This window comes from Bidens hawaiensis, unplaced genomic scaffold, assembly GCF_021521415.1.
Source record: "Bidens hawaiensis isolate Kalapana, Puna unplaced genomic scaffold, B.hawaiensis_p1.1 tig00008841_1, whole genome shotgun sequence".
Taxonomy (NCBI): domain Eukaryota; kingdom Viridiplantae; phylum Streptophyta; class Magnoliopsida; order Asterales; family Asteraceae; genus Bidens; species Bidens hawaiensis.
The window spans coordinates 860,556-875,346 of record NW_027491637.1 but is presented as its reverse complement, the minus strand read 5'-3'; the positions used below and the strand labels follow the sequence as shown (position 1 = coordinate 875,346).

General features: G+C 32.2%; 1 protein-coding gene and 1 pseudogene across 1 annotated transcript; one reads left to right on the top strand and one right to left on the bottom strand.

The window, feature by feature from the left end:
- Positions 1–1,902: 1,902 nt before the first annotated feature.
- Positions 1,903–2,481, top strand: LOC143530079 (protein ELF4-LIKE 4 pseudogene; annotated as a pseudogene).
- An 8,079-nt stretch (positions 2,482–10,560) lies between these two features.
- Positions 10,561–11,955, bottom strand: LOC143530078 (uncharacterized). The gene is made up of 4 exons (XM_077025701.1): positions 11,287–11,955; positions 10,969–11,055; positions 10,801–10,868; positions 10,561–10,724 (listed from the first exon to the last, which is right to left on the bottom strand). Exons 1-4 carry the CDS (start codon positions 11,953–11,955, stop codon positions 10,604–10,606), a joined length of 945 nt encoding a protein of 314 aa, XP_076881816.1. The 3' UTR covers positions 10,561–10,603.
- Positions 11,956–14,791: the final 2,836 nt, after the last annotated feature.

Sequence of the window (14,791 nt, the reverse complement as noted above, 5' to 3'; positions counted from 1 at the left end):
CTCACAAGATTGGGATATACTTGAGAGACCCGGTTTTTACACATGGTCAACTGTATGTAGCTTGATCAAGAATGAAAAGTAAATACGGTGTTAAAATGCTTATTTTAGACAACAAGGTATAACTACAAACAAAACAACAAAAATGTTTTATAAGAAAACTTTTAATATTTTATGAACTTTATGTTTTTAAGTTTTCAGTTATGTTTGTAAGCATCGTACTATAAAACTTACTTTTTCGTAAATTTATGTTTTTAATAGCTTTGTTTCTATATGAATATGAATTGCAATTATAAATTATATTGTCATCTTAAAAAGCATATTCAAAAATAATTTTTCCTTTCAAATTATATATATGTGTACTTCAAAATTTCTATATTTCACCCGTATCATACACGGGTCAATAACCTAGTTATTATTATTATTATTATTATGGGTTGGTTTGTGTAAAACTCAAGAAAATAATAAATTAAATAAAGGATCAGATCCGGTCCAGTTCACATACATTGTGAAAACTAAAGTCATGATGATTAATATTCATTCGTCCAGAAAAGAACAAACAAACCACAATCAGAAACAACCGCAACAGCAGCAGCAGCAGCAGGTGAAGTAAACGAGGAGAGAGAGAGAGAGAGAGAGAGAATCAATTAAACACAATCGTACTGTCATACAATCGTATCTCTCTTTCTTTCTTTCCTGATAATGATTTCAGGGTCTTCCTGATTCTCATACTCATATCTCTTCTTTCTTTCCAGGTAATTCATTCATCGATTTACCTTCTATCTATAATTATAATCTTTCGTTTTCGGTGTTCGATTAAATGTTATTTTTCTTGCAATTTGGTAGACATTGATGGGTTTAATTAGGTTTTCTTTGGTTCAATTGGGTTCGTCACGAATTTACTATTAAATCAAGAACCTTTTTTACTCTTTATAGTTATTGATAGATAAAGATAGGATCTTTATGTGTCATTCGATTTCTTTATTCTTGTATCTTTCTTTTGTGTTCCCGCGGAATGTTTATCCTTCTTTTTTTATGAAACATTGAACTCTAAATACCATAATTATGATCTTCAGTTCTGATTACCAATTTGTTTGCGAAAACAACCGACACATGTTTATGTTTATCTTTATGTTTATACCATCTGCTTTTGTACTTTTGGTTTCCTTGTGTTGTGGTCGTGCATAGTAGCGTTATGACCTTGAGATCTAGTTTTCTTAAGACTTTGTTTTACTATTCAAAAAGTGATAGGGGCAACATGTTGCCGGTTTGACTTTTATTTCAATGTAAAAGTAACATTTTAAGAAGATTTAATCATAGTTATCAAATGCGCTAGGCACACTCAAGGCGTATAGGCCTAGGCCTAGGCCTAGACTCAAGACGAAGAAAACAAGGGCCTAAGGAGGAAAAAGCGCACTTAAATAATATATATGTGTGTGTGTGTATAGATATTAGGTATATTGAAATATAGTACTATTCTTCAAATAAAATAAACGAAAACAATTATATAACATTTAATATCATCTAATTAGTACCTAAAGTTCTAAAATAGTCGAGATTCAAATGTAATTCCAAAACTTGAATAACAAAATGTTTCAATAATTCAATATAATGCCTTTGGCCTTTCCTATTTCTAAGTTTCAATAGGACTCCTTGCTTTTCTTTTGCTTGGTTTTTATCTTCTCTTGTTCTTGGCTCAGACAATGTTGAAGCGCATTTATCGAGCCTCACCTGAAAAATGGGCCTAGCCGCAAGAAGCGAGAGCTTTTAATAACTATGGATCTAATAATATGTTTATTATTATTATTATTTAAAAACATTATCAACAAAAGGCAATCGAATCATAAATAGATTCATTGTTGATTTTAGTGTGTTTCCCAACTCGGTTTTGATTCTTGTTGTTTGATGTTACAAAATTACAGGTCTAATCTTTGGTAGTTTTGATTGACACAAGGGAGCGAAAAATGGAAGGAGATATATTTTCAGGAACTGGGAATGGGTCACAATTAGGAGTAGATGGGAAAGTGCTACAGACATTTCAGAAAAGCTTTGTACAAGTTCAAAACCTATTAGACCAAAACCGGCTGCTGATTAATGAAATCAACCAGAATCAAGAATCGAAATTACCCGTTAACCTAACACGAAACGTCGGTCTGATTAGAGAGCTCAACAACAATGTTAAAAGGGTGGTTGATCTTTACGGTGATCTTTCAAACTCGTTTAGCAAATCGATGGATGCTTCATCTGAAGCCGAGTCAGTTGGTGTGACTAGATCTGATGGCAAAAAGCGAGTGAGGTCCTCTGGCTAAATGCAAATAATTCATCCATGATATTTTCGTCTTCCTTTTCATAATTGGAAATTCGTGCTATCACACGTCATACCCGTGCTGTACTTTTTGTTAAAAACGTCTCTGGTAGCTATTTCATGTAATTTTGTTTCTGTAATAACATTTGTATCTTTCTACATACTAGCATTTATCATCATGATTCATAGTGTTTAAGCATGTTAGATGGAACAAAGTATAATATGCTAGCTTGAATGACCAAGTGAAAAGCTTTATGTTTGGCTTTTAACTTTTTAAGAATCTGTTTTTCTAATTGGTGTTTTGGGCTCTGAATTTGGCCATACATATGTTGATAAAAGTAGCTTAAAATCAGCAAAAAGTAAAGCCATCTGAGCTGTAGTTCTGATGATTCTGTTTGGATGAGGTCTGTGTTGAAGATGCCCTGTTAAATCATTGGATACTTTTAAACCAACTGTTGAGCTTGTACCAAGTGGTCGGGTCATTAGTACAAACACAAGTTTCACAAGGGCACCTGATTTGTTATACAATAATTATTGGTAAAAGAAGTTAATTCACATTATCACTAATAACATAAAGCATATATATCTTATAGTCGTTTCTCCCTCTTTACAATTAAGAGGGTGTTTGGGATTTGCTTATAGTGACATTTTCAAAAAGTGTTTTTAAAAATTTTTTGGATTAGTTTTTGTGGTCGGAAAAACCAATTAGTTGTTTTTTAAAAATAACTTTTTAAAACATTGTTTTTTTTTAAATAATCTTTAAAGCATTCTTAGTCCGTTCCCTATAAATATGTTACTGGAGAAAATGTTATGTAAAGGTATAAAACATAATTCAAAAAGAGGGAAAATATAGTGATTTTTAATATTATAAAGCCAATATAAAAGACACTTTTATCAATGACAAACATTTTTTTTAATTTATTGGCTTTTTGAAAATGTTATTTTCAAACTCAACCACAAGAATAATTTATGCGTAACCTATACATTTAGGGGTTTTGAGTATATTAGTTTCTACCGGAAATGATTTTAAGTTATCGAAGGGTAAAATAGTCTAAACTTAATATAGTGATAACGACTAACTCAAATCATGAATAAATCAATCTCTTCTATAATACTAAAATTATATTTGATAAAGTAACTAACACAATGATTGACAAATAACTGAACTTCTATTCCCATCTAAGTTCCCTTAAAAAAAACGCCCAAATTACCACCAATCCACTTTCACGTGTTTGTCTCATCTGTGAGCATTACATTAGCTCTTTTTGTTGTTTTGTGGCGTATACCATTTTAAACAATGTGCTTATGATCCAATATCATTGTAAAACTCCTTGTTTTTTTTGCATGGTGTTACATATACTTCTCACTCTTGTTATAATGAATATATTTCAATACAGATCCCCTCTCCAATAATGTTTTCAGTATAATCAAGTTACATATATTAGTTGTATTATATTTGTTATTACACATATGAACACAACGGAAGCGATTGCTTAAACAACGACGCTATGACAGAAAAAATCACCGACACAACACATTAAATCACAAACATAGTAGAGAGTAGATTACAACTGGCAAAGCCTTTCCACAGATGACAAGCTCACGCCACCTTCACCATATAAACATGTCCTATCTCAGGTGCGTTTACTCCCATGTCATTGAAATGAATTTAGCGACATACACACCTAGAGACACCCACACCCACCTTTGATCTCCACATATACTGCATCTCACTTATCTAGACCACCGTAATTAACATAATTACCTCTTCTCTTAAAGAAAAACTTATCTCCAATGACAACAAACCTCTTCGATATGCCCATTTTAATCCACTGCATGAACCTAAAAATTATTTCTGATTCATTTTAATCTCTTTCCCTCGCTGGTAACCACCCAATGATGTTATAAAACTAAGGTAAATTTGATTTTATTAATAAAAATTGTTGCCACATAGCGAATCCGAGTCAGGTTAGTTTGTCTAGCACCCCTAAGTTTTCAAGAGCTTATATCCCACTTGTAACAAAAAGAGAATGCATTATAAGGTGAACCATAGGCGGAGCTTTGGACCACCCTGAACTCTGACGCTCAATTTAATGATATATTCAAGATAGTACTATACATCAACAATAAATATGAACACATGTATATATAAGTTATAATGTATCATCGATGAAGAAATGGGCTGGAGATGACAAGACTTAACAAGAAGATAGTTGTAGGAAATAATCGGGCTTAATGGGAAGCTAGAAAAATGACCAAACTTCATAGGAGGAAGCTGTGCTGATTAGATGAGACTCCATAAGAGGAAGCTGGATAACCAGCCATCGGTTGCTTGAACAACAAAGGTTGTTCTATGAGCAAGAATGAGAAGGTATAAGATACTAAAGTTATGTTTATCTTTATGGCGAATGGGGTGATAGGAAGTGAATGGTGTGATCATGTATTTATAGAGACCCTAATGGGTATTATGTATATGGGCCTGCCCGGCCCAACTGAACAATAATATGTTTAATTGCGGCATTGCGCCAGGGTGTGATTCCTTACTTAAAGAAGATGTGATTACAGTTGTGGGTTTAAAAATTCATGTTTCCTGACTGGGTTTGAAAAAATATGCCCCTTAACCCCTCAAGTCAACTAAATAATGTGCATCAAAAGAGAAACTTTGTGTCACAAAGCTGAGATAGGATCCAAATTTTATATATATTAGATATTTGTGCATCAAAATCAATAAGATGATGACTGGTCTGTTGGCTTTGTTGTTGTTGTTTGCTTATGACTCCTTGATTAGCCCAAGTTCGTTTCTTGGCAAAAACAAAATTTGTCTTCCACTTTTTTTAAATTGATTTTTTTTTCTTTTAATATGTTTTCTGATTTTCATTTTTATTTTTTATTAGCTTATTTGAATTATTATTTTGTTATTAAGTGTCATCTGATTTCTTTAAATTGAAAAAATTCATGTTCACCTACCACCGGAATGCTAGAATTTTTACCATCGCCCTGGTTTTACCGACTCACCACCATAACGCCCGAATACGAGTCAACTTGCAACTGTAACGATCGGGTTTTTCTAATGTCCAGGTTTACCGACCAAATAAACATTGTCTTAAATATGTTAACAAAAAAATTTATAATATGTTATACGAGTGTCGTAGAGATACTGTCTCAGCGCTTGGAACCGACCGACACCATCCAATTGACCCACCTCAATTTTTATTTTTAATTTTGTTTTCTTTTTATTTTAGTTCCAGTACCGTAACGAAAGTAACAAATACTGACTGAATTCGGACCAACCGACGCCACCCCATTGGCCCAATTCAATTTTATTTTTTTATTTTTTTTGTTTTCATTTTGTTTTTGTTCCAGTAGCATTACGAACGTAGCTACTACCGACTAAATTTGCGTTGACTCCCTGCTGCGACACCCGAGTTTTACCGATCGATTTTACCGCGCAACGCGCGGGTAAATCACTAGTTAAGATTAATTATCAACTGATCATTGAAGTGGATGTTAGACAAGTTAACCTGAAAGTCCACTGCCAATGACTTCCTTGTACCTGTTGACCCAGTCCTAAGTCAACCTTTGACCACTTCTCTCAGGTTCTAGCTCACATTTCTGTTGTGCTTTCCGGTAAAAAAAATTTTGGGGAACCTAATTGTTGGAATCTCTAGTTAAATGATGATCAAGTTTAGCAGAATAGACTACAACAGCATGCGTATTGATAAGTTATCAAAAGCTTCATGTATATATATTAATTGTTGTCTTTGTTCTTGATCTTATTGCAGCTATATGTTATATCTTGTTCTTGAGTTTTTTAACCAAGGAAAGAAAAGGAAAGGAGAGGGAAGGATAAGAAAGGGAAGGGAAGGGAAGGGAAATTTTTTTAATTAAGTGTGTTCTTGAGTTGAAAGGAAATTAGAAGAAAGGAAATGATAACCATGTTAAAAAATAGTTATACTTAGTAATCATCCCATTTTTAGAAGGATAACTTATTGGGAAAATATATTAATTTAATCCCTCCTAACTCCTCATACTCATTTCCTTTCCATCTTAAAAAAAACTCAAGAACAACCATTTTTTAAATATCCATAGTTTTCCTTTCCTTTCTCTCCTTTAAATAAACTCAAGAACAAGACATTAAAGCATTCTACGGTAGAATTTAGGAGTAGATTTACTCGTTAAGAGCTGTTGCCCAATCCCAATCCCAAACCGACCTTGAAATGGGGATGTACTACATGATTTGGGAAGACGCCGGTAAACGTCAAAAGGTAAACACCCCAAGCAGTGAACTTGGAAGGTATGGTGGTACCAACTTTGTGAAACACATGACTCCGGATGAATTTAGAAGTCTTGATTTGCTGGCTTGGTGGAGAGGTAAGGAGGATGAGTTTCCGATCCTCGCCGCCATGGCCAAAGATTTACTAACGGTCCAAGCTTCCACGGTAGCTTCGGAGTCTGCTTTTTCTGTTTCTGGCAGGGTTATATCGATTAGGAAGACTCGACTCACTGCACCAGCTATAGAGATGTCGATTTGCTACAAGGATTACTTGGACTCTTTAGATAGGGCACAACATCAACGCTCACTCGAGGGGGAAATGGAGTATGAAGCGGGCTTGTATGAAGACGAGGTCAATGAAGGACACACTCAACCAATGACCGATGAAGAAGCCGCGTACGACGATTACCTAAGAAATAGCTCGGGATCGGGTAGCGAAGAAAATTAGTTAAAGAAACAGCAAACATGGAGGCAAATCATGAGTAAGAAACAGCAAGTTGTTCATGTAATCGTGTCTAAGCATTCTTTTTCCTAATATGTGCTCTTATTTACTTGTTGATTTGGATTTTTCTAATTTAGTTAAAGAAACAGCAAACATGGAGGCAAATCATGAACAAACTGCGATTGGGAACAACAGGAGCATCTGCTAGTTCACGATTTAATGTTTGTATTTTTGAGTTAAATCATGAACAACAGTTCTTGGCAGAGATTTCTTCAGTGTTAATGATTTAATGTTTGTATTTTTGAGTTACGAATATGCGATAACGATTTAATGTTTGTATTTTTAATGTAAAAACTATAAATGAAAGTTATGTGTTTTTAATCTTTGGTTTGTTGAAAACACATTCACCAACACACACTCATACTCATCTTCCAAGCAAAGAACCCTAACAACGAAAGCAAAGAATGGCTTCGGTCAGTCCGTTTTGCCTTGTAGTTACCGTTTTGCCTTGTAGTTACCGGTTTGTTTATACTGTGAAAAAATAATGGTCTTCATTAAGTACAAAATATAAAAAACAAATATTCGTATTTGAAACCGCGAAATTTAAAAAAAAAAAAAAAAAACCGGTTAATAAAAAAACCGGTTTATTAACCGGTTCTAACCGGTTTCTAAACCGGTCCTAACCGGTCACCGCTTATTAACCGGTCCGGTTATTAACCGAACCGGTTTTTTTCCGGGCCAAAAAAAACCGGTCCGGTTAATAACCGAACCGGTTTTTTAAAAAAACCGGTTTGTGCACCTTTAATTCTACCTAAGGGGACTCTTCAAAGGAGGTCAGTTTGATCCGTACTCTTGCCATTATTATTAAAATCCATATAAGAACATGTTAGGTTGGGTTAGGCTAGGCTTGGCTAGGCTAGGCTAGGCTAGGCTAGGCTAGGCTAGGGAAAGCATGTTATGACATACAAGTTAAATGAAATAATAGCCTTATGTCGGTTTTGTAATTTTCTGGGTCTGGATCTCTTTTGCTTTGTATCGACGGTACTTGTAAAGTTCAATCGGATAATTTAAAGAGAAACAACAATGTAAATGTAATTTGTTATAAAAACAACATCCCAGAATCTAAAGAGAAACAACTGTTATGAAACCGGATCTAGCCCAAATCACATCCAAACAGCCCAATCCAATTCAATGGCCCAACAAGGTGAATGTGTCAAAAGAACGCTCTGATGATATAAGCGAGCAAGAGGCAAATATTAGAATAACGAATATGATGATTATGTGTGTTCTGCTTGTTCTTTCCATCTCTTTTTGTAATCTGTAATGTCTAATATCCCATCCCCTTCTCTTCTTTGATATCTCAATTGTAATTCTTCGTTTAATCAATACAATCATAGCTAATTACTTCTTACTTTGAGTATAATTAGTTGTGTTATTTTGAGTACACAACAACAACAATGTATCATTACTAACTTAGTTACCACTTACAGCCAGTTATCGTTGATAACATATTTATTACTATCGATGATCACCAATGATAATCAGCATGCAAGTATTCATCAATCTACATCTCAAACAACTTCTGGTGAGACCCTTACTTGGGTCCTTGCCAGTGTGCCCCTTAGAAGTTGGACCCTGTCTAGGATGCTGTCCTCGAATCCCCACCAAGGGGCACATCCCTTTAATATGCATGAAAAAACAATAATTATGATTGAGCTCGTATTTTACACCTTCTAACTCATATCATTGTCATTCTTATTTTCTTTTGCTCCTAAGTAAATCATGTTATACAAAATGACTTGATAACACTAATTTAACTTGATGCAAACCTTTTGTCACAGAAAACTTTCCATATATGTTAATTAGTGTTATAAACTTATAATCAAACACAAAAAGATTTAAGGTGCTAAGCATACAAATAACTAAAGCAATCATGTTAATACTTGATAGGTATTTGTATGTTTAGGAGGTTGATTTCATTTGTACGGATTAATTTAATTTACCCTATATCTCATACTAGTTTTTGTCCCCCGTATTACGGGGATGTTTTATATTGTTTGTTATAATATTTATTTATTTATAAAATTTATATTTTTTTTGTTGTATGAAAGTTAATAATATACTTATGGTTTAATGATAAATTGTTACAAATAAATGAGATGTTATAACCCGGTTTAAAAGCTATATGGTTTTGATGAGACCCAAGACCCGTTTATTTTTTTACTATAAAGTTGGTTTTTTTAATTATAAATAATATTTATGATAGCTAATAATATACTTATGGTTTGATCAGACGTTGTTTTATATTGTTTGTTCTAATATTTATTTTTTTAATTTATATTTTTTTATTATATGAATATTAATAATATACTTATGGTTTGATTATAAATTGTTTCACAAATAAATGAGATGTTATAACTCGGTTTAAAAGCTATATGGTTTTGATGAGATCCAAGACCCGTTTATTTTTTTTACTATAAAATTGGTTTTTTAATTTAAATAATATATATATATATTTTTTAAAATAAATAAGATATTAATTTTTAGTATATCCTATTTTATAGGATTTTTACATCTATAATTTGGTGAGAATAATTTTTTATTTAGTGAGATGTTATAACCCGTTTAAGGAACCTCTGGGTTTGGTAAGACACATACCCATAAATTCGGGTCAAATGCATGAGAAGCCTCCATTTAAAAACCAAGCAAATCTGGTGACTCCAAAAAAAGAGGGAGCGACCACATCGCGACACATAGGATTTTTATGTTTTCGTTTATATATATTATTATTATAGATAAGACAGTAATTTGTGTATAAAAAGGTTTATTTTAAATATGAAAAAAAACATGCTTAAAAGGAAATATATAGACGAAGAGGGTCTATCCTTTTGATTCATGAGGACGACAAAACAGGACCGGCGATTTCATGTGCCACCATGTGAGCCTTAAAGCTAAACCTCACGTCAACCTTATTAATGCAACACCGAAACAGAAAAGTATTTAGTTAACTGTCACCCTCTAAAATCTAAATATCATCTTCTCCCTCCAAGATTAGCATTATCTATCTCTAGTACCACATTCATAATTCATAGTTTCATAGATATGTTTAACTCACTCTACTTTACAAACCTTGTAAATCTACTCCTAAATTTACTCATTGTTCACCATTAAACTAACTTTCAACCACTTATTTGGAGAAACACCCTTTCACAAGTTTCATACACTCGGTATTGCTAGGCTACAAGCCCTTCGGCACTTCTACTTATTTCGTAGTTTCCATTTTATGTTATCTGTTTATCATACAAACATACAGAGTACTTTGCTGCAAATTTCAACTTTTACCAAACATTATTGTTGTACACATTTGACCTTACATATTAGAAATAGTTTTGCACATATCATAAAGATGTACACTGTAACATATAACATAATGTTATAGAGTTTAATCTTACAATGCTAATGAGGATGAGATTTCATTTCTGAACTCTTCTTAAAAGCTTGGAATATATAAAGAACTTTTTACATAAATTATAAACTGATAGATAAGTGTGTGTAAAAATTAAGAAAATGCTTACATAATTTAATATCAACAGAAACCAGCTGATAGAAACAACGTGGCTAGTTTGTTGAGTGAATTTGGAGCTTCAATATTTGCAGCATGTCCTACGTCCTTGAGTATCTCAAGCTTAGACCTCAAACCCAAGTGCCTGTATTACAGTTATCAATTCACTAAAGTTAAATAAAAAAAAAACTGATAAACTTTTATAAAATATGAAAGATTACCTATGTAACTGATGTGCTAGTTGAATTGGGAAAATCTTGTCCTTGTCTCCCCATATTATAAGTGTTTCCTTCACCATCAAATATTTAATAATATATATAATTATTCAAGTTAATTACTAAAATCAAAGTTTTAATTCAAAAATAATAGATACAAGCTGAACATGCCACCTGGGTAAGTACAGGAACATGAACATTTGGTTTTTCCATAAGCAAATACTCCACAAGTTCCCGTTTTTCCTTCTTGTAACCATCTGCCTGCAATTTCGATTCATTAATTCATCAATAGTACATACTATAATCATATAAATATACCGAGATGGCGAGATATAGTTGTCAGCAACTAGCTATAAAGTTCATATTTAAATAGTTAGTTGCGGACAACCATATTCAAGATAAAGTTTGATGAATTATTGAATTTGAATTCAATAATTCATCGATAATACATACAATGTGCTATATACAATGTACTATATATAATGTACTTACCGCGATGAATCCACGAAGAAAGAAATCTGGGAACAACTTCCCCACATCGAATTTGTGCATAGACATTCGACACAATGTTCGTAAATCCTCTAGTTTCTCCGGTACCAACACGTCCACCACGTTACACCCTATATTTTTCAACAGCTCCGATTTCTGATCCTCCATAAACACAATCCCACTGCTCATAATCACCGCCTTCTCCACCATCTTCTCCTCCATGGCCGCCATTTGGTACGCCACAAACCCTCCGTAGCTAATTCCATACACCGAGAATCTCTCCACTCCCAGTTTCTTAATTCCATCGCACACGCACCTCGCTTGGAACATAACCGTACGCTCACTCCTTGTCGAGTATGATTTCCCAAAAAACACAAGATCAGGTATGTAAACATTGAAGTCATTTGTCAACTGAGCTATCTGCAATAAGAATTGCCACTTGGAGTTACCACCGTTCCCGTGGACTAGAACGAGGTTCGGCTTGTTGCATCGACGGTGGTTAGGTGACCATATGTGCATTGATGTTTGGTGGTCATCAAGGTCCACGGTGCATAGAGAGAGGCTGCAGTAGGAGAAGTAAAATGTTAAGAGAGATTCCGCGGTGTTCATCGGAAGACGCTTGAGGGCAAGGAGGCAATGGTGAAGCCGGAAATATTGAATTGTAGAGAACATGACCAAAGTGATGTAAAGTGCAAGATTTTGGGAGGTTTTCAACTTGAAGGAATGTCTTTTAAGTTAGGAATGTCTTGGTCGGTATGTGTCAATTCTCTTGTGTTTTTCTCTTATTTAAGGCATTGGATCAAAAGTGATTCTATAAAATACACTTTTTTTCTTTCTTTTTGATGGTGACTTTCTTGTTTATAGGTTATCACATTTTTTAAATTAGAGAGCTTTATTAATCTACTCTGATCAGATTATGTTATTTAACTGGACCTACATTGGCTTCAAAGTTTAGCTTATAAGTTTTCCCGAGAAACTATATCGTCGGCTGCCACTTGACAGTTGTGGTGTCACCACAAGAGCAGGTTTCTTTGGCATAACATACGGTGGGACGAAAACCCGGGTGGGACGTTTGAGATTCGAACTGACAACTTTACACAAGACATAGCTCAAATGATTAATTGCCTTAATCCACTAAAAGTGACTCGAGTGGGAATCGAACTTGGATCTACACTGGAGAACCCAAGCCTCTTATAACTAGGCATAATAGTCGGTGATCTTAAAAAATAGACTAGTAGTGGGTTTATATGAAAATTATTATGTATTTATAAAAAAGTTATATTTTCTTATTAGTATATTATAATGTCTAAATGATTTTATATATATAACATATTATCTTGTAAACACATTGTAGTTTTTAACTTGATTATACAATCTAGGGTTGAGTTATTTTACAAAGACTAACAAAATTAAAAAGTGTGAGAAACAATAATTAATTGACATGTGTGTCAAGTGGGGATCAAAGAAAAAAATGTTAAAAGTAATAATATACATTCTTCTCTCTTCACATCCAAGTCACATGTTAATTCCTCAATTATTTTAAAACGTCTATAACTTTTTCATATGATATATTTTTTAATAAAAAAAAGTTCACCATAATAACAAGTGTTTTTTATCTTTAATATGAGTATGATTTTATTATATAAAAATGAAAAAATACGTCATTATGTCTTTTTGTTTACCACTATGTCTTTTTTCATCATTGTGTCTTTCTGTTTGTTGTGTTTTTTTTTCGCTATTGTGTCTTACAACTTATCATTGTGTTTTTTTAATACTAATAACATCGTTGTGTAATAATAATATATAATATAACGAAAAATACCAACAAATTATCTAATACAAAAAACGCAATGATAAAGACATATTACACGATAACCTGAAACGTAAAACACAATAATAACTACATATAACATAATGACCTGAAACGTAAGATGCAATGGTAAAATACATATAACACAATGATCTGAAACGTAAAACATAATGGAAACTCCATATCACACAATGACTTGAATGTAATACACAATGAACATAATATTATTATACTCAAATTAAGTGAATGTTGAACACAATGACTAAAACATAATAAAATGTAGAAAGTTTCTTAATGAGAAGGGATAAATGCACAATTAGAAGGAATAAATGAGTCATATATACACTATAACGACTAAAACATAATACTCCATCAGTCCTATTTTAAATGTCATGGGACCCAAAACACACAAATTAAGAAATGTTTGATTATTTTATTTTATGAGCTGTAAAATGACAATAATGTCCTTTAAGTTATTATGGTTAAAAACCATTTTTCTTCATTGGCTAAAAAATGACATTTAATAGTAAGGGCACAATTGAAAATTAAATTTATATGTACAGAAATGACATTTAAATTGGGACAATCAAAAATGAAAAAATGAACATTTAAAATGAGACGGAAGGAATACTATTGTACTTTGTGTAAATGAAAAGGGTGAGTAAAATAGAAAGTCAATATATATATATATATATCCTTCTATTTAAATTGGAACAACGAAAAATGTAAAAATGGACATTTATATTGGAACAGAGGGAGTATTATTGTACTTTATGTAAATGAAAAGGGTGAGTAAAATAGAAAGGCAATATATATATATCTTTCTTGTGCTTTGTATTTTAACCTTACCCATACAATCTATACATAAATGCGTTATAGTTTCTTATATTCTGTAAATAGTGTATCCAATGTCAAATATACAGTAGAAATTCTATAAAATAATACACTTGGGACAACAAAATTTTATTAATTAAAAAAGTTATTAATTAATCGATAAATTAATAATTAATAATTTATATATTAATTAATAATTTATTAATTTATAGTAGAATACTTAGTTTACAAACACCTTTCAAACTTCCACTTAATTATTGTATACAATGCATGTATATCAAATGAACGGCCCAATTTGAAAGAAACCTTCAATCTCCCACCTTGCTTCTTGTGTTCAATGTATCACTTTATGGACATTAAAAATATTTTATATATTGATTTCAACAAAAAACAAAAGACAATTGAGTTATTTTTCAAGAAACATTCATAAATCATTCATGTAATATGCTATATATAAGGAATTATTAATTTATATTTTATATAAGGTCTAAAGAAATTATCAAAAATGTATTATCTTATAATTTTAGCGAATTATTAATGGGTGCTGCTAACGTACCTCACCCTCATTCATTTTTACTAAACATACCCTCTCCCTTAGATTTTACATTAATACGATTTAGACCTTTTTGTTGTATTTTTGTCATTTTGTTATCTTTTATTATCATTATTATTTTTATAAAAGCATTTTTATTCTATTTTTATTTAACAACTTTTTTTTTCTATTTATCTTTTTTATGTATATTTAAAGCCTTTAATAAAAACATAGTTTTTCTTACTTAGAAAAACGTTTTTTTTTCTTATCTAATAAACATTGTTTTTCTTATTTTAAAAAAGTGTTTTTTTTTCTATATTTCTTTTAATCTT

Excerpts from the sequence above, each read along its gene's own strand:
- LOC143530078 (XM_077025701.1), bottom strand. The coding sequence starts at position 11,955 with ATGTTCTCTACAATTCAATATTTCCGGCTTCACCATTGCCTCCTTGCC. Across the intron at positions 11,056-11,286 it reads TTCTTCGTGGATTCATCGCG|GCAGATGGTTACAAGAAGGA; the intron begins GTAAGTACATTA and ends TCGAAATTGCAG. Across the intron at positions 10,725-10,800 it reads CTAGCACATCAGTTACATAG|GCACTTGGGTTTGAGGTCTA; the intron begins GTAATCTTTCAT and ends ACTGTAATACAG.